General features: G+C 57.5%; 1 protein-coding gene across 5 annotated transcripts in view; it reads left to right on the forward strand.

Moving 5' to 3' along the window:
* Positions 1–23,384, forward strand: part of KCNQ4 (potassium voltage-gated channel subfamily Q member 4) — a 54,607-nt gene that overhangs the window by 25,913 nt on the left and 5,310 nt on the right. Inside the window, exons 2-11 of one of the 5 annotated variants that reach the window (XM_045858637.1) lie at positions 4,917–5,007; positions 5,665–5,791; positions 6,022–6,197; positions 6,853–6,978; positions 7,391–7,501; positions 7,651–7,746; positions 10,660–10,748; positions 12,452–12,613; positions 18,825–19,045; positions 21,049–21,148. In XM_045858637.1, the coding sequence (XP_045714593.1) occupies positions 4,917–5,007; positions 5,665–5,791; positions 6,022–6,197; positions 6,853–6,978; positions 7,391–7,501; positions 7,651–7,746; positions 10,660–10,748; positions 12,452–12,613; positions 18,825–19,045; positions 21,049–21,148 (1,299 nt within the window). Of the gene's footprint in view, positions 1–4,916; positions 5,008–5,664; positions 5,792–6,021; positions 6,198–6,852; positions 6,979–7,390; positions 7,502–7,650; positions 7,747–10,659; positions 10,749–12,451; positions 12,614–12,941; positions 12,987–15,022; positions 15,080–18,824; positions 19,046–21,048; positions 21,149–23,384 lie in introns of all 5 variants that reach the window. The other 4 variants (XM_045858639.1, XM_045858640.1, XM_045858638.1 and 1 more) reach the window with 4 other exon arrangements.

Raw genomic sequence — 23,384 nt, forward strand, 5'->3', positions numbered from 1 at the left:
TCGCTCCCATGCTCAGTGGCTCCTCTGGGCAGTGATTGGAGCGAGGCCGAGAGGGCTCGGGGGTGAGGGGGAGAAGACAGTAATTACAGTGGTTTCAAAAGCCTTGAGGTAGCTAATAGCTGGTCAACCACAACCACTCCCATTAGCTACATCAGGGATTTTCCAAGTGTGGTCCCCAGAGAAGCAACATTGGTGTCACCAGGGAACTTTGCAGAAATGCAGATCCTCAGGCCCCACCTCGTACTTGCTGAAGCAGACACTCCAGGAGTGGGGCCCACACATCACTATTTTAACAAGCCCTCCAGGTGATTCTGACGCCTGCGATAGTGTGAGAACCACAGTTCTAAGCAAACCATTTGCCTCCTCCTTGCTGCCCTCCTGAATGAGTGGAACAGTCACAGAATGGGGTGGGGGGCGGGTGCAGGTAGGGAGGAGGGGTTGTGATGTCTCACCATAAGCCCCGCCAGGCAGCCCCACCTGTTCCCGCTCTGCCTCCTGGGCTGGGCAAAGGCTCCAAATTGCCAGGCATGATGGGCAAAGTTGCTCCAGAAATTGGCTGTGAGTCTGGCCTCTCTGCTGGGGCAATTATAGAGGCCCAAGCCAGCTGGCTCCTGTGTGCTATCTACACTTGTATAGATGGAGAAACTGAGGCCCCAGACAGGACCAGAAACGGTCTTCTAGTCCTTATTTGCTGCGTGAGGGCAGTCACACTCATTCTGGCAGACACAGTCACACCCCCGCTCAAGACTCCGCCCCCCCATCTCCTCCCTCCCTAAGCTCCAGACACTGATCTCTCTCCTGCTGCCCAGAGAGTGGGCGTCAGTGTGAGGACCCCTCCAGAAGGCCGAGGCAGCATGGAGGCCGACCTGAGCTGAGCTTCTAGCCCCAGCTCTGTCACTGACTTGCTGTGTGATCTCAAGCAAGGGTGTCCCTCCCTGGGCCCCCTTTCTTCCTCGGGAAGTTAGGAACAATGATTCAGGTGCCCAGAACACGAGGTGCTGTCTGTGAGGCTAAGTCCATCTCTTTGGCTGTATCGAGCATCTAGGGTAAGAAAACTCCCGCCCAGGGCATAAAGGCACAGAGAGGTGAAGCTCAGGGTCTTTTTATTTATTTATTTTTTATTTAAGAAAATATTTTATTTATTTATTTTTAGAGACGGGGAAAGGGGAGAGAGAGAGAGAGAGAGAGAGAGAGAGAGAGAGAGAGAGAGAGAGAGAGAGAGAGAGACAGCGTAAGTGTCCCGACTAGGGACTGAACCCACAGCCCAGGTATGTGCCCTGGCCACCTTTTATGTTGTGGGATGAGCCACAATGGTCAGCGCCCTGGGGGTTTTAAACAGCATCTATCAAGTGGAGTCCATGAAGGTCAGAGGCCTGCCTTCTCTTCCCTTCTCAGGAAGGATGCCGGAGGGGACCGATGGGCCAGGGGTGGATGTGCTAAAAGCTCTGGGAGCCTCTTCAGTGGGTACAAGCTGGGGGCTTTGGTGCCATGATGTCCTGATGTTTGTTTAACTTGAAATTCTGCTATTCGTGTACTTGGTCTTTCAACAGTGCTATGAAAAATAAATTAATAAGTAAAGCAGGATAAGGGGAGGGAGACTACAGACAGGGCCATTATTTTGGAGAAGGGATGGTTGGGGACTCCAAGAAAGTGATGTTCGAATGGAGACCTGGATGAGTAAGGGAGCAATAAGTAGGCAGGAAAACAGCAAAGTAAGTGCAAAGCCTGGAGGTAGAAATACATTTGGTGTGTTCCAGCAAGGGCAAGGAGGCCAGAATGCTGGAGCCCAGTCGTCCCGGTTAAGAGGGGAGATCAAGTTCAAGAGGTGGGGGTGGGGGGCCGGTCTCAGAGGGCCTGGCTGGAGGTGCCGTACTGAGGGGCTGGGCTTCGCTCTCTGTGGGATGGGAAGTTGGTGGAGGGTTTGGAGGAGGAGGTCAGTTTCTGGTTTTGCACTAGAGGAAGGTCACTTGGCTGCTTTGAGGAGAGTGGGTGGCAGCAGGGCCGGCGGGGAGGCCAAGAGACCAGTCAGGGGCCAGCGGGTGGTGGCTGAGTCAGGATGGTGAGCTGCAGTCCGTCCAGGGATTACTCTGAAGGTAGAGGCAATAGAAATGTCTAAAGGACGGGGTGTGGAGGGTCAGGGAAAGGAGAGTCAGGGTAACTCAGATATTCAGCCCCAGTCCCTGGGTGAGGCCATTATTGAGATGGAGAGACTGGAGAGAAGCATAATTTGAGGGCAAATCGAGGGCGTGTGTTTGGACGCATTTGGTATGAGAGGCCACTAGACATTGAGGAAAGACATTGAGCTGGCAGCTGGACACGTGAGCTGGACTCTGGGGGAGGCTGCCGCACCGGCACACCTGCTTCATGGCAGAGGCTGTTGTGTAAAGGGATGGGGCAGGATTGACAGTGGTTTCCCAGCCCCCTTACCCGCCCCCCATTTGTATTTTTAAGGAAATGTTTTAAAACATTAGTTTGTGATTACCCATGTTTATTCTTTTTTTAAAGGATTTTATTTATGTATTTTTTGAGAGAGGGGGAAGGGAGGGAGAAAGAGAGGGAAAGACACATCAATGTGTGTGAGAAACACCAATTAGTTGCCTCTTGCTCACCCCCAACTGGGGACCCGGCCTGCAACCCAGGCATGTGCCCTGACTGGGAATCGAACCGGCGACCTTTTGGTTCACAGGCTGGCACTCAACCCACTGAGCCACACCAGCCAGGGCTACCTATGTTTATTCTAAAAAATATTGGGGGTATATAGTACATAAAAGACATGTACATTTTAAAAATTGGGATCACATTGCCCTTAATGTTTTCTAATATGTTTTTTTCACTTAGCCTATTGTGAATTTGTATCATTCTTGGTGTAGAAAGGAAAATGTTGAGAAGAAATTTTTTGAAACACCCAGCAGGCAGCCCCTTGGGTGGTTGAGCAGTAGGACTGAAGGGTTACTGTCCAGGGTTGGGGTGAAGTTCACCACAATTTGGCTTAGCCCTTCCCAGAGGAGGGGGCTGGGTGAGATGCCCTCAGGGAGGGCCCTTCGGCCCTGGGGCCCTGGAGCCTGGTGCCTGCGACAGCTCCTATCCCCCCAGTGGGCGTGGCCACTGCGGGTTCTGTGGTTAGTAATTGGACGGAAGGAGCTGGTGCTCTTTCCCGGGGCCTCCAGTCTTCACCGACTTCACTCTGGTCTGGAACGGGCTAAGGAGGCCTCCTCCTTCTCCTCCCCCATTCATTCAAAACCCTTTACTGACATCTGCCTCCTACCTCCTTCACCCGAGGCCATGTGCTGGGACGCAGCTCCGCGCCTGCCCTCCAAGCAGGCCGGCAGTGCCTCTCCAAGGAGGTGTAAGTGGGTCATGGTGGAGCCGTGCCCTAACCACGTTTTTCCTCCTGTCAGCCCTTGCTTTACAAGTGAGGAGACTGGCTCAGAGAACGCAGGTGACTTGCCCGGGCCCTACACACAGCAGGACTAGAATTCAGACCCAGCTCTCCGACTCCCCGACCATGCCCCTGTCACCATGAAACATAAACACAAATAAAGCCATGCAGAAAGTGACTTGGGCCACATATGGGGACACCAGCACTGGAGGGAACAGTAGGGTCCGGGGAATCCCTGAGGGCCCCTCAGAGCAGGGAGAGCTCGTGGGGGGAGAGTGAGCAGTCTCAGCAGGCTGCCACAGTAAGGTGTTTCAGGCAGAATGCAGCATCAGCAGTCCCAGGTGGGGAGACTCTGGGGACCTTTGGGGAAGGCAGTGGGTCAGTCCACAGGAGATGCGTTTCCAGAAGAGTCCATTCCTTCAGGCGCCTCTTCCAGGGCACAGGCATGTCCAGCACCCCCACCCCACCCCAAGAGGGAACCGTCCTGGAGCTCAGCCGCAGTCCCTTTTGCTGCATCTGCAGCTGTGCCTCTCCCCCTGCCTCCCTCACGCATTCACGTCACCCTCCACCCCCCGCCCCCACCGAGGCCAGTAGCTTCTGTCCTCCTGCCCTTCCCTCTGCCCATTCACTGGAGAGTTAGGACCCCTGGCTCATCCTGGACACACTGAGTAACCTTGGGCAGAGCCTTTCACTCTCTGGGCCTCAGTGTGCGCATGTGCGCAGTTGGGGTTGAGGGAAACGGTGGAGCGATTGGGTTCTGAACTTCCTTCCCTGGCTGAACATCTGGCCCTGGGCCACTCAATCACTTCCCGCTGCCTTCAGGGGAGTTCCAGGCCCTCATGGCATGGTTTTTTGCTGTGTGACTCCCCTCTTTATACCCCTCCCCCTCTGCGTCCTTCTCCTCTCCCTGTCCTCCCTGACTCCCTTCGTCCCATTGTTGTCTCGTTGTTTAGTTTCTCAGGGGCCCATAAAGGTAGGGGCCATTGGCTCCATTTTGCAGATGAAGCCATGCTTTTTGCCACCTCAGGGGTCAGAGAATGGGGGGGTCTCTCCCCTCCCTCAGTTGCTGATTTTCCCTGCCCCCCCCCTCCACCCCTCCACCCCTCTGGAGCACTTCTCTTAAGACAACCTTGAATCTGAGCTAGGGGCTGAGGCCACACTTGAGAGTGGCTGAGCCTGGAGGTGTTCCTGCCTGTGGGACCCTGGGCCAGTCTGTCCCCACTGCCAGCCCAGAACGACCCACCACTCAAGGCTGAGTGACGACCCCTCTGAACCGCAGCCTGCATGGAGAGCAGTGGAGAGAACTCGGAGGTGCTTGTGAGCTCAGTAGCCCAGAGCGTGGGGGCCTCTCCCTTTGGTGTTCAGCGCAGAGTCACAATTCCAGGGAATTCTGATTCTGACTCTTCTATTTGCTTTCCAGATAACTCCTCTCAAATAACGCTGCCCTCCTCCTCTGACTCTACAGCCCCCTGCTGAGGCTCCTTGGCTAGCCTGTCCATTTAGCAGTCTAACCCTTCCCTTCATGCTGCAATTGCAGATTTTTGCTGGTGTTCAGCTGCCTGGTGTTGTCCGTGCTGTCCACTATCCAGGAGCACCAGGAACTTGCCAATGAGTGTCTCCTCATCCTGGTGAGTGCTGTGGCTCCCGTCTGAGGGAGGCTGCATGAGGTGGCATCTCCGGGTTCAGGGCGAAGGCTGGAGAGACGCTTCTCACACCATGGCTCGGAGAGCAGCTTGCTGCGCTCTGTGTTCCCTGAGCTGGTAGCACCCCTCTCTGGGTTTCATCTCCTGCCTTATGACAGGTGTTGGGGGACCAGGGCTTATGAGGGGACGAGAGAGGAGGTGAGTAGGCCCCACTCCTTCTCAGGACCCAAACTGCTAACTAACTTCACTGTAGTGAGATGTTTGTTATTTGTTTGTTTGTTTTTTTTCTCCCTAATCAGAAGCATCTGGAAGGGTGATGGCTTAAAGATAGCCACCCTTTGTGTCACTCAGTGTGCTTTTGAGAGTCTGGGATGCCCGGGAGGGGGAAGGTGGGGCGAGGAGAAAAACCCATACAGCTCAAGTGCACAGACAGAGAGGACAGACTGGGACTTCCGGTCTCTTGGAAGGTGTCACTTGCCTTCCAGAACCCTCCTCAGGCTCATCCAGGTGTAAGAACCTCCAGGAGAGGTGGTTTGAGAGACCCTAGTACCCCTCACCCAGGGACTCCAGGCTATTTCTGGGCTGTGGGACCTGGGCCGCAGTCCCGGAGCCTGGGGAGAACTCAGGCCCCTGGCCCCACAGGAATTTGTGATGATCGTGGTGTTTGGCCTGGAGTACATCATCCGCGTCTGGTCGGCTGGATGCTGCTGCCGCTACCGAGGATGGCAGGGCCGCTTGCGCTTCGCCAGAAAACCTTTCTGTGTCATCGGTAATAAAACCTAAAACCTTTCAAACTTCCGCGCACCTGACCCTTGACCCCAAGCCCCAGGGTTGACATCCTGACCCCAACCCTGACCTGACCTAACCCTGGCTGCTGGCACTGACTCAATGGGACCTCCCAACCCCCCACACGGTCCCACGATCCCACCTCAGGCTCCGGACGCAGGGTGGATTGGTTCGCTGGCGCTGGCCGTGACCTCCCCCTCCCTGTCCCCGCAGACTTTATCGTGTTCGTGGCCTCAGTGGCTGTCATTGCCGCGGGCACGCAGGGCAACATCTTTGCCACGTCTGCGTTGCGCAGCATGCGCTTCCTGCAGATCCTGCGCATGGTGCGCATGGACCGCCGCGGGGGCACCTGGAAGCTGCTGGGCTCGGTGGTCTATGCGCACAGCAAGGTGGGTCTGGCTGGGCGAGTGTCAGAAACCGGCCAAGTCTGGCCACAGTCTGGAGGGCGGGGCCGAAGGGGAGCCGGGGGAGGGAGGCGGTACCGGGGTGGGGCCTGGAGGTCTGGACTCAGGGCCTAAGGAGTGAGATGAAGTGGCTGGGGGTGGGGGTGGGGTGGAATCTGGGCCAAAGCGGAGTCTAGGAGCCTCGACCAGGCCAAGAGGCAGGGCCTTAGGTGTAGGCTTAAAGGTCTTAGAAACTTTTGGGATGGCGGGTCTACGAGCACAGCAAAATGGGGAGCTGGGACGGGGTCTGAGGGTGGGATGGGGGGAGGGACAAGATGGCTTAGGGGTGACGGTCTGAGCCTGGAACCTGGAGGGTCAAGGGCATGGGTTCGGGGCGTGCCCTGCAGTTTTAAGAGGGCCGGGCAGTTTCAGGAAGGAGGGGCAGGCCGCCCTGAGGGGAGGAGCTGAGAAAGGCGGGGAGAACCGGTGCCAGGGAACTGTTGTGCAGAGAGGTGGGGTACTTTTATCCGCTTCTGCAACATCCACCATCGGCCATTCGAGGAGCTTCCCCGCTCTCACGGGTGAGCCCAGCTTCCCCACTTCCTCATGCCTTTCCCCCTCGGCCTGCCTGTGGGCTTCTCACCCCTTGCTGCCCCCGCAGGAGCTGATCACCGCGTGGTACATCGGGTTCCTGGTGCTCATCTTCGCCTCCTTCCTGGTCTATCTGGCCGAGAAGGACGCCAACTCCGACTTCTCCTCCTACGCTGATTCACTCTGGTGGGGAACGGTAGGTGAGGGTCTGTGTAGGGTCGCCCTTCTCCTTAGGACCATCCCTGACCATTGTGACCTTCGGTTCAGGGTTGAGCCTGTCCCTGTCTTCCCTGCTATGGCTGGGACACCCCCGCCCCCGCCAGCCCCAATGACCAGCCTGTGTGCTAGCCCCACAACTTGCCCCCGGGGACCTGCTTGTGCCCCCACCTAGTCCCAGATGTCAAGGCCCTGTGACCTATGTTCTTGCTTGGGGCTGCGGTGGGGGTGCGGTTTGTCAGTGCCCCTGACCACTCCCTGTGATTGGCTCCTTGTGAGCCACCAGGGCAGCCCTTTCCCTCGTGAGCAGCCTTCCCTCTGTCTGTGCCCTCAGCAACTCTTGTGGGTGGCGCCGCTGACCAGCCCTGTGGGTGACCCATTTGTGTTCCCAGATCACACTGACGACCATCGGCTATGGTGACAAGACGCCTCACACGTGGCTTGGCAGGGTCCTGGCTGCCGGCTTCGCCTTACTAGGCATCTCCTTCTTTGCCTTGCCTGCTGTGAGTCCTGGTCTGCTGGGGGAGAGGGGGCCTGGGGGCGGGGCCTGCTAAGCCCTATCTCTTACAGTGGGGGGCACCTCAGAGGGCTGGCATTGCCTCCTTTCGTTGCCCCCACTTCCACATTCCCCCAACCGTGCCTATCGCCCTAGGGCATCCTGGGCTCCGGCTTTGCCCTGAAGGTGCAGGAGCAACACCGGCAGAAGCACTTCGAGAAGCGCAGGATGCCAGCGGCCAACCTCATCCAGGTACGGGATGCCTAGGAAGCCCCTGAGCTGAACTGGTGTGTCACCACCGCTGTGTGCTGACTCTTGTGTCCCAGCTTCACAACCGTGACTCCACTTTGAAGCTCAGAGAGGAGATGTGACTTTTCTGGGTCAGATGCCAAGTCAGGAACAGAGCTGGGGTGCTGACTCAGATTGTTGAAAATGTCCCTGCGCACCAGATGCCCAGTTTAGGGTTCGCCAGAGCTGGCCCACTGGCCGACTCAGGCTCCAGCTCTGCAGGGCCTGGGGCAGAACGCAGCCTGGACGAGAGGCCCTAGGTGCCTATAGAGATGCTGTCGGCTGTGTAGCCGGCAGCAAGCCTGTCCCACTCCTGACACCTTCATTCAGTGATCCATCCCACAAGCCCTCCCCACACCAATGAACGTTATCACTACAAACTGAGATAAATGCCTTGAAAGAAAGAAAAGGTTCTCTGAAGAACTTTTAACTGGGGACCTTGAAGGGGGACTCTGGGAGGACTATCCTGGGAAAGTGACGCTTGAGCGGAGAGCTGGATGATGGGTGGGTGTTAGTTAGGTGACGGGGAGAAGGGGGAGCACCCAGGGCAGGGGAGCAGCATATGTAAAGGTCCTGGTGTGTTTGGTGAACTTGAAGGAAGCTAGCAGGGCTGGAACGGAGAGTTGAAGGAAGAGTGGGTAGTGGGTAGGTGGGCCAGGCCCAGACCTGGGGGCCACAGGGAGGAGCTTAACGTTTTCTTAAGAGTCATGTGGAACCATTGACAAGTTTGAAGGAGGGGAGAGGGTGGCATGGTCTGATTTGTGTTTTGAGAAGTGGGGAATGGATTTGAAGGTGACTCGGGTATGTGTGGGAGACCAGAAAGAGACTCTGGCAACAGTTTGGGTGAGGCAGAATGCTGGGAGATGTAGACTGGGGCCGCAACAAGTGACGTGGAAAGAAATGGGCAGATGCTGCATATTTAGGAGGTGAAATCAGTGATATCAGGAAGGAGGGAGAGGGAGGTGGTGGGGCGGCTTCCAGGTTTCTGGCTTGCCCAGCAGGATGGTTGATGGCCTTGCTCCAAATCTGGAGTGGGACCGGATTTGGGACATGGAGAATGCGAGTTTGGCTAGTGCACATGGAGGCCGAGGGTCTTCTGAGCCCCAGGGCGGCGCTGTTGAGCAGGCAACCAGATGTGCAGGTGTGTAGCGGAGAGGAGAGGACCGGGCTGGGCAGACAAGTAGAGCCCTCGCTTACAGGCCTCGCTTACAGCCGTAACAAAGCCTTGGGCGTGGATGAGCTCCCCTAGTGGGGAGAGGAAAGAGGGAGCAGAGAAGATGGCCCAGAGCTGGACTTTGAGGAGCCTCAACATTTCGAGGCTGGGCAGGAAAAGCTGAGCCAGCCGAGGAGGCAGAGAAGTGGCAGCCAGAAGGGCGGGGTGGAAAACAGGAGTGTGTGGCCCCGGTTTTCCCCGCTGTGCTGAGGCACTCGGACGGGGCATGAGCTGAGACAAGGGCTCTGATTTGTGTGACTCTGTGACTCAGCCTTGGCTTCTCCCTGGTCAGGAGTGTGTGCAAGACACACTCCTGTGGGGACAGTTCAGGGAATGTTGGCACAGCCCGTGTCGGCGTGCCAGCCCCTGGCCCCCCACCCGAGTCTGACTCATCCCTCCTTATCTCTCCTCCCCACAGTGGAATTCTGCTCCCCACCCCTGCTATCTGCGGCTTCCAGCCCAGCCTTTCCTTCTCAGTATCCCCTGGGGCACAATGGCCACTGTCCCCGGGGAGCTGGCCTTCCAAGGGGCAGTGTAGGGGCAGGCGGCTGGCACTGTCCATGCTGAGAGACAGCTGGTATTGTGGTGCCCATAATTAATGAGACAGTCTGGCAGCTGCTCCCCAGCCGGAGCCAGGGGCCTGTGCAAGCAGGAAGTAAAAATACTCCTGTCCTGGGAGGGCGCCTGGCTGTGGATTCACCCGTGGGCAGTCCGTTAAGGGTGAGGGGCACCCAAAAAAGGGGGGCATGCAGGGCCAGTGCTACTTCGTCCTGCCTAACAGCTTCCATGCCTCCCTGCCCTTGCTGACCACCCCACTCCCAGTCCTTCCCTGGCTCTTCTCCTTACCTGGAGGGAAGGAAACAGACCTTCCTCTTGTCTGGCGCTCATCCCTCCTGCTGCGGAGGAAGCTTGCAAGTCCGTGAATGCTGAGGGAGGGGATGCTCTATCTTCCCCTCCTCCACCCCAGGGGCAGTGACAGGCAGCTGGGAAAGATGGGGTGGGGTTGTTATTAGTAATAATGATTCGCTCAGTCAGCATTCATTCCTCAGACATTTGCAGAACAGTTTCCATGCACCAAGGATATGGTAGGGACCAGGACACCGCTTACAGTCCAGGAGGAAAGACATTAATCACATACACAATGCGTAGACATCTATCAGCTGTAGTGAGGGAGATGACAGGAGAGTTTAACGGGGGAACTTGGCATTTAAGCACCAACTATGTGTGAGGTACCGCACTTGGTATTTCACATACATTCACCCACTTAATCCTCACAACATCCTTTTGGGGAAGTAGCATCACGTCCATTTTACAGATGAGGTCACTGAGGCTCTGCAACTTTACTTAGCTCATGCTCAAAAGGGGCACAGCTGGGATTGGACACCCACGTCTGCCTCAGGACCGAACCCCAGCTCTCCACGGACCCCTCTTAGGCCCTTGGCTCTGAGACTGATCTGCTCGTCACCTTGGGGAAGTCATTTCTCTCTAGGCCACCATTTCTTTGGTGGGCCCTACTGGAGGCTATGGAATTGGAACTGGCTTCTGGTTCTGTGCACCCTTCAGCTGGCCCAAGGCCTGGGTGCTCTCAGGGGCAGAGGGCTGATGTGGGGTCGAGGGCCCTCATTGATGCTTTGTCCACCATTTCCCCTCCCCCATACCACCAGGCTGCGTGGCGCCTGTACTCCACTGACATGAGCCGCGCCTACCTGACGGCCACCTGGTACTACTACGACAGTATCCTCCCCTCCTTCAGGTAGGCCCTGATGCAGGGGGGAGGCGGGGAAGGGGGCTGGCGGTAATGCCCCTTGAGGACAAGTGGCTGGGACTCAGCCCTGGAGGGTGGGAAAGGGGTGAGCACCTGGGGCCGGCTCTGCAGACCCTACCTGACTCGGAGCCTGAAGGGTCCTCTCCCACTCTCTGTGGCCAGGGAAGGCCATGGACACTGAACACAGGGTGTGGTGTGGGGCCCTGCCCCTCCCCCGGAGCCCTGAGCCCCGGAGAGCTGGCAGTGGCCAAGCTTATCCAGAGCTGATGCCACTCAGGGCTGTGGCACAGCCAGCTCATCCCCCCGCAGTTTGAGCTGGGGCATTGTCAGCTCCTGCCAGCCTGGTGTATTGCAGCTGGGTAGAGAAAATGTGGGGTGGGCAAGAATGGGTGTCCCAGAGTTATGTGCAAGGGCCCGCATAGCACCCCCGTGTGTGAATACGTACCTCCTTCTGCTGTGTCAAGCAGAAGTTTAGGGCTCAGAAGTGAGTTTGCCTCACTGGCCCAGGCCAGGGTAAGCCTGCACGGGGCGGGGGTGGGGTGGGGGTGGGCGTTATTAATAGCATCATCAAGATTTGTGTGGCCAGGTGCCGGCCCAGGCCCTTGGGCAGGAATGAAGACCACAGAGCACGGCTGGGTCCCGTGGGCCAGCGGGCATCAAGGGGGTGGCAAGGCGGGCCTGGCTGCTGTGCTCAGCGCTCTGCGGGTGCCTTTTTTTGCTTCACTAGTTCTCCAAGAGCAGCTGTTGCACAATCCCACTCATCCCTACACCTGGCTGCCCCCCTCCCTGCTCCCTCCCAGCCCCAGGGGGTTCCCAGGGGAAGAGCTGGAGAGAAGAAGCTGGGAAGGGGGGTTCCTGTAATCACACCGGTTACCCCCATCTCTGCACCTGACAGAGGCAAGCTCCCACCTCAGAGGCGAGGAGGGTAGTTAGGTTAGAAGAAGCTGCCCTTTTCAGGAGGAGACCTCAGGACTCACGCCCAGGCCTTGGGGAGTGGTGCGGGTGCTGGTTTGTTAGAAATACAATGTGTGTGTGAGGGGGAGGGGAGGTTTTGGGTTGAGGTGGTCCTTGGTCCTCCGGTAAGAGGGACAGAGCTTGGTTTGGAGATTCTGGATCCATTGGGCCTCCTGCTCCTTGGACCTCAGTTTCTTCATCTACACAATGGGAAAGCAGAAAGGGGAGGCAGCTTCCTTGGCTTATGGAAACAGGAAATGCCTGGAGAGTTAGGCAGAAGCTGAGCCCCAGATCTGGTCTCCAAGAACCCAGAGCTGCAGGCGAAGGAAGCTGGGCTCGTCACTCCATCAAGTCTCCCTCTTCAGCCTCAGTTTCCCCCCTAAAGCCCAGAGTCATATCTGGAGGGTGAGGAGTTAGGGCTCCTGTCAGTCTCCGGGGAGGCACAGCTCTACGTCCAGGCGGTCAGCTCGATGGGCAGAGCAAGCTGGATTCAAGCTCCCGCTGGCCCCTGGCGACGGTGCTCTGGAGTGTGCCACACCTGTGCAGCCACACTTGGCATCCCTGAGGATCCCCAGGTGTAGAAAGGGAGGGAGGAAGGCTCGCCCCCTGCACCCCGAGCCCCTGGAACACCTTTAGAGAGGCAGGGCCTGGTGGGATGTGAGCTGGGAGCTCAGTGCCCGCCGGGTGAGGGGTGGTGCCAGGGCCCTGCCTGCCGCTGACGGCGCCCTCTCCTGCAGAGAGCTGGCCCTCTTGTTTGAGCACGTGCAACGGGCCCGCAATGGGGGCCTACGGCCCCTGGAGGTGCGGCGGGCGCCGGTACCTGATGGAGCGCCCTCCCGTTACCCGCCCGTTGCCACCTGCCACCGGCCAGGCAGCGCCTCCTTCTGCCCAGGGGAAAGGTAGGGGCCCTGTGGGGCCACCGCCTCCTCTTGCTTCTCCTCTTCCTCTTCATTCTCTGTCTCATCCTGTCTCAGACCTGCCTCCGGCCGCTACATGGGTGTCTGGGACTGCTCTGGGGACTCCCAGGCATTGTCAGGTACAGGCCGAGAGCCTCTCTGGAAGGGCCAGGCTGGACTCATCTTTTTTGTCACCTGGGCAAGTCGGGGAATCTGTCCACACCATCCTTTCCCCTCACCTCCTCCATTCATTCCATTGTCTTCTTTCTTTCTCTATTTCTACGTGCCCCCCTCACTCCTCCATCCCTGCACCCTCATCCCTCCCCGGAAGCTGGAGAGAGGAGGAGGCTGCTGGCCACAGGTGCATACGGCTCAGGTAATCGTGGACACCGTCCTGGGGTGTGAGGGCAGGGTCCCCTCCCCCAGCATGTTTCTCTAGGAAGGGCTAGACACTGAGCTGCCTCTTGGGAACGAGATGCCAGCTGGAAAGAGAGCTCTGTGACTAAGAACCGCTGTAGGACCTACGTAAACTCAACCAATGACGAATGCTCTTGTCTTGTGTAACCCTCGTCCATCGCTTTGCTAACCCAGAGGATCCTCCTGGGATTCTCCCACAATGCCTTGCCTCCTTACTGAGGGACATTTTGCTGCTCCCAACAATCTTCTTCCCCTTGACCTGGCTTGCCTGGAGCTTTTGCATCCTGAAAGAAGAACTAAGAAATAATGCTTATTCCCACATAAAATGTTCCTAATAGTGGACTTTTAAGCCTCTTTGGATAAGGGAAGCCCCCTCACTCACAGTTTGGGAAAGGGGCTGCCCCTGTGGAGGTATAGCTTGGAGGCCAAGGATTCAGTCCCACCTCATTTCCTACCTGTCCTCTACCCATCTCTTTATTTTGTCTCATCTTCACACATCATCCCTGTATCAGCCAGCCGGGCATCAGGGCCTTGAGCTTCAGGTGTGATGCTGAGCCCGGGGCCCAGAACAAGGGAGGGGAGCAGAGGCGAGCCCCTCTGTGGTCAGGAGGAGTTGCGGCGAAAGCTTGCCTCTGCCACCTGATGCCTGTGTGTCCTTGCAAAAGTCATCAAGTCACTCCGAGCCTCTGGGTTCTGGGCAGAAAATCAGTGATGTTTAAGCTGATAGATAAGGAGCTCTTGGATCTCTCGGTTTCTGGGAGGGGGTGGTTTCCGTGCAGGGGATGCTGGGAGCAGCATTCCTTCCCTGTTCTCAGTGAGGACACTTCTGGCCAGGGGCTTAGCGGAAAGCCGGTGGGGGGGTGGAGCCCTCCAGGTCTGGGGCTGCAGGCAGGGGAAGCGTGACCAGCCTGGCCAGGTCAGCAGCTCCCTGCATCTGTATCCAAGGTGCAGCCGCACTGCACTCGGGTTCTCTGTCATGGCCCGAAGGCCATTGTCGTTATCCCATCTTCAGGCAGAAACTCACAAGTTTTGGCATTGGCACAACCTTGCGCAGCTGAGCCAGGTGCTCTGTGGCTGCCAGTCACTCTGGTCTCAGCTCCCCTGAAGAGGAAGGCTCTGGGAATAGAGACTAGCTCGGAGACCAGCACGGTACCACCCCTCACAGCTGCTCTGGGTCTCTAGGCCCCCCAAGGCCTAGGAACAGATTATTGCTGAGCACTTGGCTGTCACTAATTTCTAGCCTTCTGTCTGTCTGCCCTGGAGTGTCTGTGTGGCTGGGGCTCATGGTGGTAGGGGTGGAGTGTCCCTTCTACCGAGGGACCACAGGGGTCTGAGCTGTGACTTCTGGGAGGTCAGGCACCAGATTCAGGAGGGACACTTATAGGAGCCTTGGGATGAGTTCTGGCTCTGCCACTGACCCCTTGCGTGATCTTGGCCAGATTCCTTCAATGACCATATCCTTAATCTTGGCTGCCTGGGCCCCATGGGGTGGGTGCCCCCAATGGGACCCTACACACATACACACCCCTGATTGGCCACACCCTCAGTGGTGCTTGTGGATGGGCCCAGGCCAAGCACATTTCCAGGACGACAAGGAGCAGGACTTCCTGGGGCCCGGCATTGTCAGTGCCAGCGCCTCCTTTCTTTGGGGTTTTGTGGTGACGTGCTAACGCAGTGTTTCTCAAAGCATGGTCCACTCACTCCTTGGATCAGCATCTGTGGGGTATCTGTTGAAAATGCAGATAGCTGGGCCTCTCCCAGAGAAGGAGAATCTCTGGAGGACAGACACAGAAGTCTGCTTATTCAGCCTTCTCCCCGGGAGATCCTCATGCAAAGCTCAGGAACGTCTGCATTCTGGGAATGTAGGCTTGAGGATGATTTGGGTTGGGGGGCCTTCTCTCCCATCAGCGACAGGAGGCCAGCTCCACCTGGAAGCTCTGCCCACCTGTCTCCTCCCCACTAACCTCTGTTTGTGTCTTGTTCTCAACTTTCCAGCCAGATGTTTAGTAATAAACGGAGTTTCTTTCGGATCCACGCCAGCTGGAGACCGAGGTACCCCCTTACCTGCTCCTCCTGTCCCCACTTCTCCTTGCTCCACCCAGTTTGGGGGCCGGAGAGGGGGACAGGATGGGCCAAGGACAAGGTGCATGTGCCTGCCGCCTGCCATCTGCCTCAGGGTCCCGATGAGCCCCTCACCTTCTGGGGGATGCCTCTGCCAAACCTGGGGGCATGGGCCTGGTGCCCATTCTGCCAGGAGGGACACTTATAGGAGCCTTGGGATGAGTTCTGGCTCTGCCGCTGACCCCTTGTGTGATCTTGGCCAAATTGCTTTCCTTCTCTGGACCTCAGTTTCCCATCTGTGGAATGGGAGATTGAACTAGAGGCTCTCTGAGAGTCCCTGCCACTCTGACTGTCGCTGGGCCTTGGGTTGACCTTCCCATCTCCTGCCTAGGGACCAGCAGATGCCTGAAGGAGTGAGATTGGCACCTCCCTCGCTAATTCCAGGGCCCAGCTCTTTTAGCCACATCACCCCTGCATTCCTTGGTCCCTGCCCCGCGCCGGGCCCCACACTGGGGACACACTGATGAATAAAACATGGTTCCTGGAAAGTTGCAAAGAGTAATTGCTATTCGGTGCGATAAGTGCAGTGAAAGGAGGAGGCAAAGGGCCTGTGGAACTTGGCTCGGGCATTTCACCCCGAGAAGGCCCGAAAAGGAGTGGGCGTGAGGGGGAGCGTTCTAGATCAAGGAAGTGGCAAGGTGAGGAGGCGAGAGAGAGCACAGCCATGGCAAAGCGCCAGGCAGCCCAGCGTGGCCGGAGCTGAGGGTGAGAGGTCAGGAGCTGAGGTTGGGGGCAGAGCTGGGTCATGAAGAACCCAAGAGTCCCCGTGGGCCTCGTCCTGTTGGCCCTGCCGGGAAGCCTGGGCTCTCGGAGTCCTGGGTTTCCCAGAAGGGCCTCTGGAGGCCTGTGGACTGGGGGGCCCGTGAGTAAGGGATGAGTGACAGGGTTCCTGGTTGCTCTACCCAGAGGCCCCGTTTCTCAGAAATGTGCGTTCTCGATCTGGGCCCTAGTTTCTTCACCTCGGCACCGCTGACATTTTGGGCCTGATAATTCCTTGCTGTTGGGAGTGAATGGCTGGCTGGGAGTTTAACAGCATCCCTAGCCTGCAGCATACCCCAGTGTGACAACGAAAACTGTCTCAGACACTGCCAAATGTTGCCCAGCGAGCAAAATCACCCCCAGTTGAGAAGTACGGTCCCGGGCCCTATCCTGATGGCTTGTTCCAGAGAAAGAACACAGTCTGTCCAGTCAGAAAGCTGGGTTCCAGTCTTCGCTCCACCCTAGGAGCCCTGGACCCCGGGCAAGTCATTTCACCTCCCTCTACATCTGTAAAACAGGGATGGAAAATGCGGAGCCCACCACACGAAGTGACTGAGAACTGGAAGGGCTGAGGCAGTGAGACAGGACCTTGCGTGTTCGAAGGAGCCTGGGAAAGGAAGGCGCTCCTTCGATGCCCGCCGTGTGCCAGGTTTCTTTCCGTTTTCTTTGAGCTTTTAGGCTCCAGAAAGGCCAATGTGAGCCCCTGTCTGGGCCCTGCCGAAGGAGCTGGAACCCAGGGCCACCCCAGGGAAAACAGCCTTTTCACACTGAAGAGGAGCGCAGGATCTCTGGCTGGCTGGAGAGTTACAGAAGCCCACAGCCCAGGCTGGGAGCTCCTTCAGCCACCACAGAATCAGAGCCGGAAAGGGACTTTTCAAAGCCTCTAGTACAAGCCCCCAGACCCTTTCCTTCATAAGTCCTGCTGAGTGCAAGCTATCTTGCTTGCATACTTCTCATGACAGGGAGGTCACCCCCTGCCCCCAGAATACCATTGGAGAGATGTGCTGGACGCCGAGATCTGGAGTTCCAGGCCCTTGGCTGAGTGTCAGGGTCTTCCCCACCTCCCTCTCTCCCTCTCCCCCTTGAAGGAGTGGAGGACAGAAGGATGGGGTGCACGGGCTGGGTGGGCATGGGGGTGCTTGCCAGCATGAGGAGAGCTCGCAGGAATGGCTCTGCAGAGGAAAGTTTGGGAGAGCCAACCTCAAACTTTGGTTGGAATCTTTGGGATATGTTGAGGGGATACTGGGCCAGCAAACAGCATGCTGGATTGCGGGGGCCACCCCTGTCCTTCCCTTTTGGTTTTCAGGGCCCCAATCCTTGACCTATGGCCTCTCCCCTCTGGGCAGAGGCGCCTCCCTGTGAGGATGGCCCTACATCCTGGCTGCCTTCCCGAAGGTGCCCCTGGTTTCGAGATCTCCCTGACCCCAGTACCTTGACTTTGTACGCTGGACCCCATGCCTCAGGCATGGGGGGCCCCGGCTCCCACCTAACCTGAAACCAGAGTCTGTCCTCTGCTATACCCTTGATCTGAAAGTCCTTGAAAGTAGGTGACACAGTCTTGTCCCCCAATTTCTGCCCCACCTCAGGCCTCCTCTGAGACTGGCTGTTGTTCTCCTGAGCCAGGGCCACAGACATTTGGGATAGAAGGGCCCCCGAACCTACCTGCTGGGGGCCTTCCAAGTGGAGAGCCACGGCAGGGAGGCAGCTGTGACACCCACGGGGCATGGGATGGGGGACGTTTGCATAGGTCCTACTCCAACAGCGATAACATGGTCCTTGAACCTCTTGGACACAGAGTTACTCTACCAGGTATTGGTTATCCAGGGCCTGTGTGGGGACCCTGAGCTCCCCCACTGTTTTCCTCCATGGTCTGGGGAACGTGGTGGGGACCTGGCTGTGGGAAGAGAAGTTTGCACATGTGCAGAGGTGTACCTGTGTGCTCACATGAGCTCAGACATGTGTAGGTGCTTTTCACTGGGGACTCAGTGAGCAGGCAGTGGGGGCATGTGGGGCTGAGGAGGGAGAATCCACACTCACACAGGCAGGTTATCAGTCCAGGGGGGCACAGTTCAAGCAGGGGAGACCACAGAAGAACAGGTTATAGACCTTCACCGGGAAGGCAGGCACTGGACTGGTCCTGGGCATGCACATGGGCCCGGCAGCTAGACCACAGGGCCACGGCCCCTCAGCAGGCCAGTACTCTGCACACCTCCGGGCCGCCACTCACGCTGAAGTCTGTGTGATGGAGCCTTTAGGATTTTGCAGTGCATGCCCCATGTAGCCATACCAGGTCCTAAAGCCCCAACCTGGTCAGTGTGGGGTTAGATAGTTCCAGAAGTAGGGAAAGAGGGAAATATAAATCGACACATGGACACACACACCAACATATGCATACACACTGGAACATGTGTACCCACTGTTGCATGCACACAGACACACGCATACCCTCAAGTCCACAGAGCCTGCCCTTGTGTACAGCGGGGAGCTGGAGGCTCACCTCGGGGTGCGTGGCCAGGTGGGCTTCTCTACCCTTTAGTGGCCTGTCACCTCCACCCACCCACCCATCTGGGCCAGGCCAGCTCCCCTGTCCTCCTGTCTGTCTTTGACTTCCGTCTTGGGTTTCTGTCACTCCTCCCACTCTGACATCTGTCTCCTGTGCACCCCTTATCTGTCTGGGCAATGAGGGGTGGGAGGTCGGGGGTGGGGGGAGGGTCTGCCCAGACTGACCCTGGATCAGCTTCTTGTAAGAGTCAGGGGCCCCCTCACTGCACCCTTGCTCCACCCCAGGAAGTCTTCACTTGCTGGAGAACCAAGACCCAATAGCCACCCCCAAGTCCTAAGACAGCTGTGTCTCCACTCATACCCACCCTGGCTCCAGCTAACTTGGCCCTCTCCCCCACCCGATCTGCTCTGCCAGCAGCCGGATGGGCATCAAAGACCGCATCCGAATAGGCACCTCCCAGCGGCGGACGGCCCCCTCCAAGCAGCACCTGGCCCCGCCGCCAATGGCCACCTCCCCGAGCAGTGAGCAGGTGGGTGAGGCCAGCAGCCCCACCAAGGTCCAGAAGAGCTGGAGCTTCAATGACCGCACCCGCTTCCGGGCCTCTCTGAGACTCAAACCCCGCTCGTCTGCTGAGGGTGAGCCCCTGGGGGTCTGGGGCCCAGGACCTGCTGAGGGTGGCAGGGTGGGACAGAGTTTGCAGCTGAGGGCGGAAAGACTTGGTTCTAGTCCTGGCCCTGCAGCTGATTCACCAATTCTGGGCACTGGGCTGTAAAATGCGTGTCATGATGCCTCTTTGCTGGGCTCTGGACCGAGAACTGAATGAGAAGGCAGAGGGTGGCATTTGGTAGGGGCTAAGGTCACAGGCTTTGGAGCCAGGCTGCCTGGGTTTGAATCCTGGCTTTGCCATTTCTTGAGTAATCTAATCTCTGAGGGACTAATTCTCCTAATCTATAAAATGGGGACAATATTAGTACCTACTGCATAGGATTGTGGTGAGCATTAAACGCACCCCAAAGGAGATCATCCATGGAAGCTGAGCAGAGAGTTTTGGAATATAGTGAGTGCTCATGAGAAGCCAGCTGCGTTACAGATGTGCCCTGGGAGGGGGAGGGGTCCCTACTGTGGAGCCTGGCTGTGTACAGCCCCGCACTGGGTTCTCTCTTTCCTTCCCCCAGCCACCTTGGGAAGTGGGTTCTGTTTTTATCCCCATTTCACAGATGTGGAGGCTGAGACCTCAGCCGGTCAGTGGCGGAGCTGTTATCCCCAGCCAGGTCTGTCCGGCTCCATAGCCCATGCTCTCCGCCCTGCCCCCTCCACCCAGCCCGCCTGCAGGTACTGTATGAGGCTGTGAACCTGGTGGCGGTCGCTTTTTTTAAACTTTCAACCCTCACCAGAGGATATGCTTATTGATTTTAGAAAGATAGAGAGAGGAAGGGAGGGGGGAGAGAGAAAGAGAGAGATGGAGAGAGAGAAAGAGACAGAGAGAGGGGGAGAGAGAAACATGGATCGGCCTCCCCATGTGTGCTCTGACTGGGATGGAACCTGCAGCTTGGGTATGTGCCCTGACCCGGAATTAAACCTGTGACCTTTGGTGCACAGCATGATGCTCCAGCTCACTGAGCCACCCGGCCAGGGCAAGAGGTCACTTGTTGGAGTTTTAGCTCTGCTCCTGACTTGCACTGTGACTTAGGCAAGATACTGCCCCTTTCTGTGCCCCAGTGTCCTCTTTGGGAAGACAAGAGGGTTGGACCAAGTCCCCTGGAAGAGTTCTCCCAGAGTCGACATGCTCCAGATCCCTGGGCGGAGAAAGGATGGGGTGGGTGGACAGCCCTGGAGGGTGGGGGCAGGACGCCACCCCTTTGGCCTTGGAGAGAGGGGACTGGTTGTGCTGCCTCTGTTCATGCTGTGTCAGCCCCTAACATGCTGCTGGCTGACAACCCGGAGAGCCCTTTCCTAGAAAGTTAAAGAACCCCACAAACCAGTCTTTGGGAGGAGCGGACCCGTGAGAGTCTGGGCATGGCTGGTACCGGGCCTCCTCTTCCCTGCTGCCCCAGGACGTACCTGGCCTCCCCCCACGGCCTGCCGCTGTGGGGCCAGGACAGCACCACCTCTGTGCAGTGCAGGGCACCAGCCTCGGAAAAGCTGATTCTTTCATCCAGAGGGGAAATGACTTGGTCAAGGGGCCTTCCCGGTGGCAGAGCTGGGCAGGGGAGCCAGCCCCTTGAACTTCCTTCCCGCTTGGCTGAAGGATAAGACTGTGTGCGACTGTGTGCAGAGGCCACAAGCCCCTCCTCTCCGGGACTCCCTGTCCTGTGTGGGGGAGCCGGTGGGGCCTCCTCCAGGGCTCTGTGCGGACTGCCCCAGGCCAGGCCGGAGGCGCTCCCACACACCTGGCCACCTTGTAGGTGTTTACTCTGACTGGCCACAGGGAGAAACCATGCCACGAGCTGGGGCTTTTCACTCTGGGTAGGGAATCGTGGGAGGCTGGAGTTTGGTTTGACTTGTGCCCCCAGGAAGGTTCTGGGCCCTTCTGGGCCTCGGTCTCCCTACCAGTACCTCTAAGGGTAGTTTGGCATGTGGTGGTAGGGGTGGGAGTGGCCCCTTCTGCTGCCACCACCTGGGTCCCCTGACTTTCCAGAGGGCCCCTCCGAGGAAGTGGCAGAGGAGAAGAGCTACCAGTGCGAGCTCACCGTGGATGATGTCATGCCCGCTGTGAAGACGGTCATCCGCTCTGTCAGGTGAGACTTAGGTCTGCGGGGGGACCTCCCCGCATTCATCTGCCAGCCCACTGCTGCTCCCCATCTGGGGCTGCCCTCATGGCCGGGTCTGGCCTAGCTCCTGGGCACGCCAGCTGCTGCCCGCCTGGCACCCTTGTGCGGGTGGGTGAGGAGGTGGCATATGGCTCCCAGCAGGGTCCCCGCGTCCTCTTACGTCTGGAGGGCTGGCTGGGCGGGGCCGTGGGCTCAGCTGCCCATCACAGCCCCGCTCCTCACAGCTGAAGCGTCCACTCTGTTTCCCTCCCCTTCCTCTTGCTCATGTTATGTCAGGCTCTCCTCACTGACTCTCGCTCCCTGGTTGTGCATCAGCATCTGCCTGTCTCTCCCCGTGTCTCTGTCTTACGCTCTTCCCGTCCATCTGTGTCTCAGACTGTCTCTCTCTTCTTGGGTGCCTTGTCCTCAGCCTGCCTGCTTCCCTAGGACTTCCTCTAGAGCAGTGGTTTTTAAACCACAGGTCACAACAGTTTGAAATCAACTTAGTGAAATCAATATAGTTGGCCATGGTCAGCATTAAAAAACAATGAATAGAAAATACCCACATGCCTCCTAGTAGTAAGGGTAAATAATGTTTATGAGGCATATGTTTTAGTTACATGCATGTGTGTTTGCGTGTAGTGGTTTCTGACATGTGTGCTGGTTTGTGTGTACTGATGTATTTATGGTAGGTCTTGGTCAGAAGGTTTGAAACCCCCTACCCCGCTGACTCGACCGGCTCTCTCCTCGCCTCCACAACTAGGTAACCAGGGTCTCCTGACCCCTTTAGTCATGGTCCAGCCATGGATCTGGCCCCTAGGCCCCTTGGCATGGAGGCCTGGCCTGGTCTCTGCGGCTCGAGTTCCAGAGATGCCTTCAGCCCCAGGCCTTCCAGACTCACCTCCTCTCTTCCCCGGATGATGCACCTGCCCACAGGCCTCTTTCCTGTGCATTCCTTTACAACTCAGGGTCACCTAGATTCCTCCGCCACCCCTGAGAATCTGAGTTCTCTTCCCACGCTCTTTTCAAGCAGCCCATCTCCCCCCTCCAAGTGACTGGCTTTTGGAACATCATGGCTGAGCTGCCCCTGGCCCAGGTCAACATTCCTTGACCATGCCACAGATTCCTTACCCAGCATGCCCCAAACCTGCTCCTCTTCCCGGGTCCCCATTTCAGGCATTGGCACCACCATCCATCCTGTCACCCAAGCCATGGGAGTCACCTTGGACTCAGACTTAGAAGCCTTCAGTTGCTTTCAGTCCTGAGTTGCTCAAAGCTGTCCTGTGTCTCCACCCCACTGCCCGCTTCCAGCTCAGACCCATCCCTTGGAGATGGCCTTTCCACCTACATTCCACCTACATGGGAAATAAGCTCCAGGTTCCCAGGTTCCCTCCAGGGCTAGCAGAATGGACATGCTAAAGCAGAGTAAACGACATGGCCCCTTGCCCACCACCCACAACTTCCCATCGCCCAGTCCGTGCTGGGACTCAGGGCTCTTTGGTATACCCTCCTCCAGCCTCTCTCTCAAGGCCAATCTCTTTCCCTGTCTTCCCATATCCTCCTCCCACCTTCCACCTCCCATGAATTAATCCCTCTCCTTCCTATCTTGTTTCAGCTGCTTTGAACTGGCTCTCACTAACACGCCTCCATGCCTGCCTGTGTCCAGGGAACCTCCCTTCATCCGCCACCTCTTGCCCCAAGGCTAAAAAGTATCACTCTCAAGTCTTTTCCCATGACCTCCCCAGCCAAGGTCTCCCTTCTCGTGGCCCTCTTTCTCTCTTCCTTGACATGGCCCCTGTCACCCCATCCTTGTCTGTGTCGTCTGATCCCCACCTCAGACCAGGGCTCCTGAGGCCAGGCATTGGATCTGACGCCCTTTCGTGTGCCCAAGGTCCAGCACAGCTATGCCAGTAGGCATTTGCGGAGCGAATGCAAAAATCTTTCTGCAAGACATTAATTTTGACTGGGGGATAAGCCCAAGTTACCAGCTTCGTCCCACCCTCCTGCCAATCTCCGCTTTTCCCAGATGCGCTGCACAGCAACAGTGTGCCACCTAGCAGAGAGCAACCAGGCCCCGTCTCTGCCCTCCCAGGCTGATGCGATTGCAGATACAAGCGCATTAAAGAATAGCAAACAAACCTAAGGAAAGGGGCGGGGATGGGGCGGGGATGGGGCGGGGCAGGGCGCTTGGTAGGTAGGGAGGCTGGGAGACCAGCAGAGGCTG

This window comes from Phyllostomus hastatus, unplaced genomic scaffold (genome assembly GCF_019186645.2).
Source record: "Phyllostomus hastatus isolate PE091 unplaced genomic scaffold, TTU_PhHast_1.1 phas_scaffold_182, whole genome shotgun sequence".
In the NCBI taxonomy this organism is placed as follows: domain Eukaryota; kingdom Metazoa; phylum Chordata; class Mammalia; order Chiroptera; family Phyllostomidae; genus Phyllostomus; species Phyllostomus hastatus.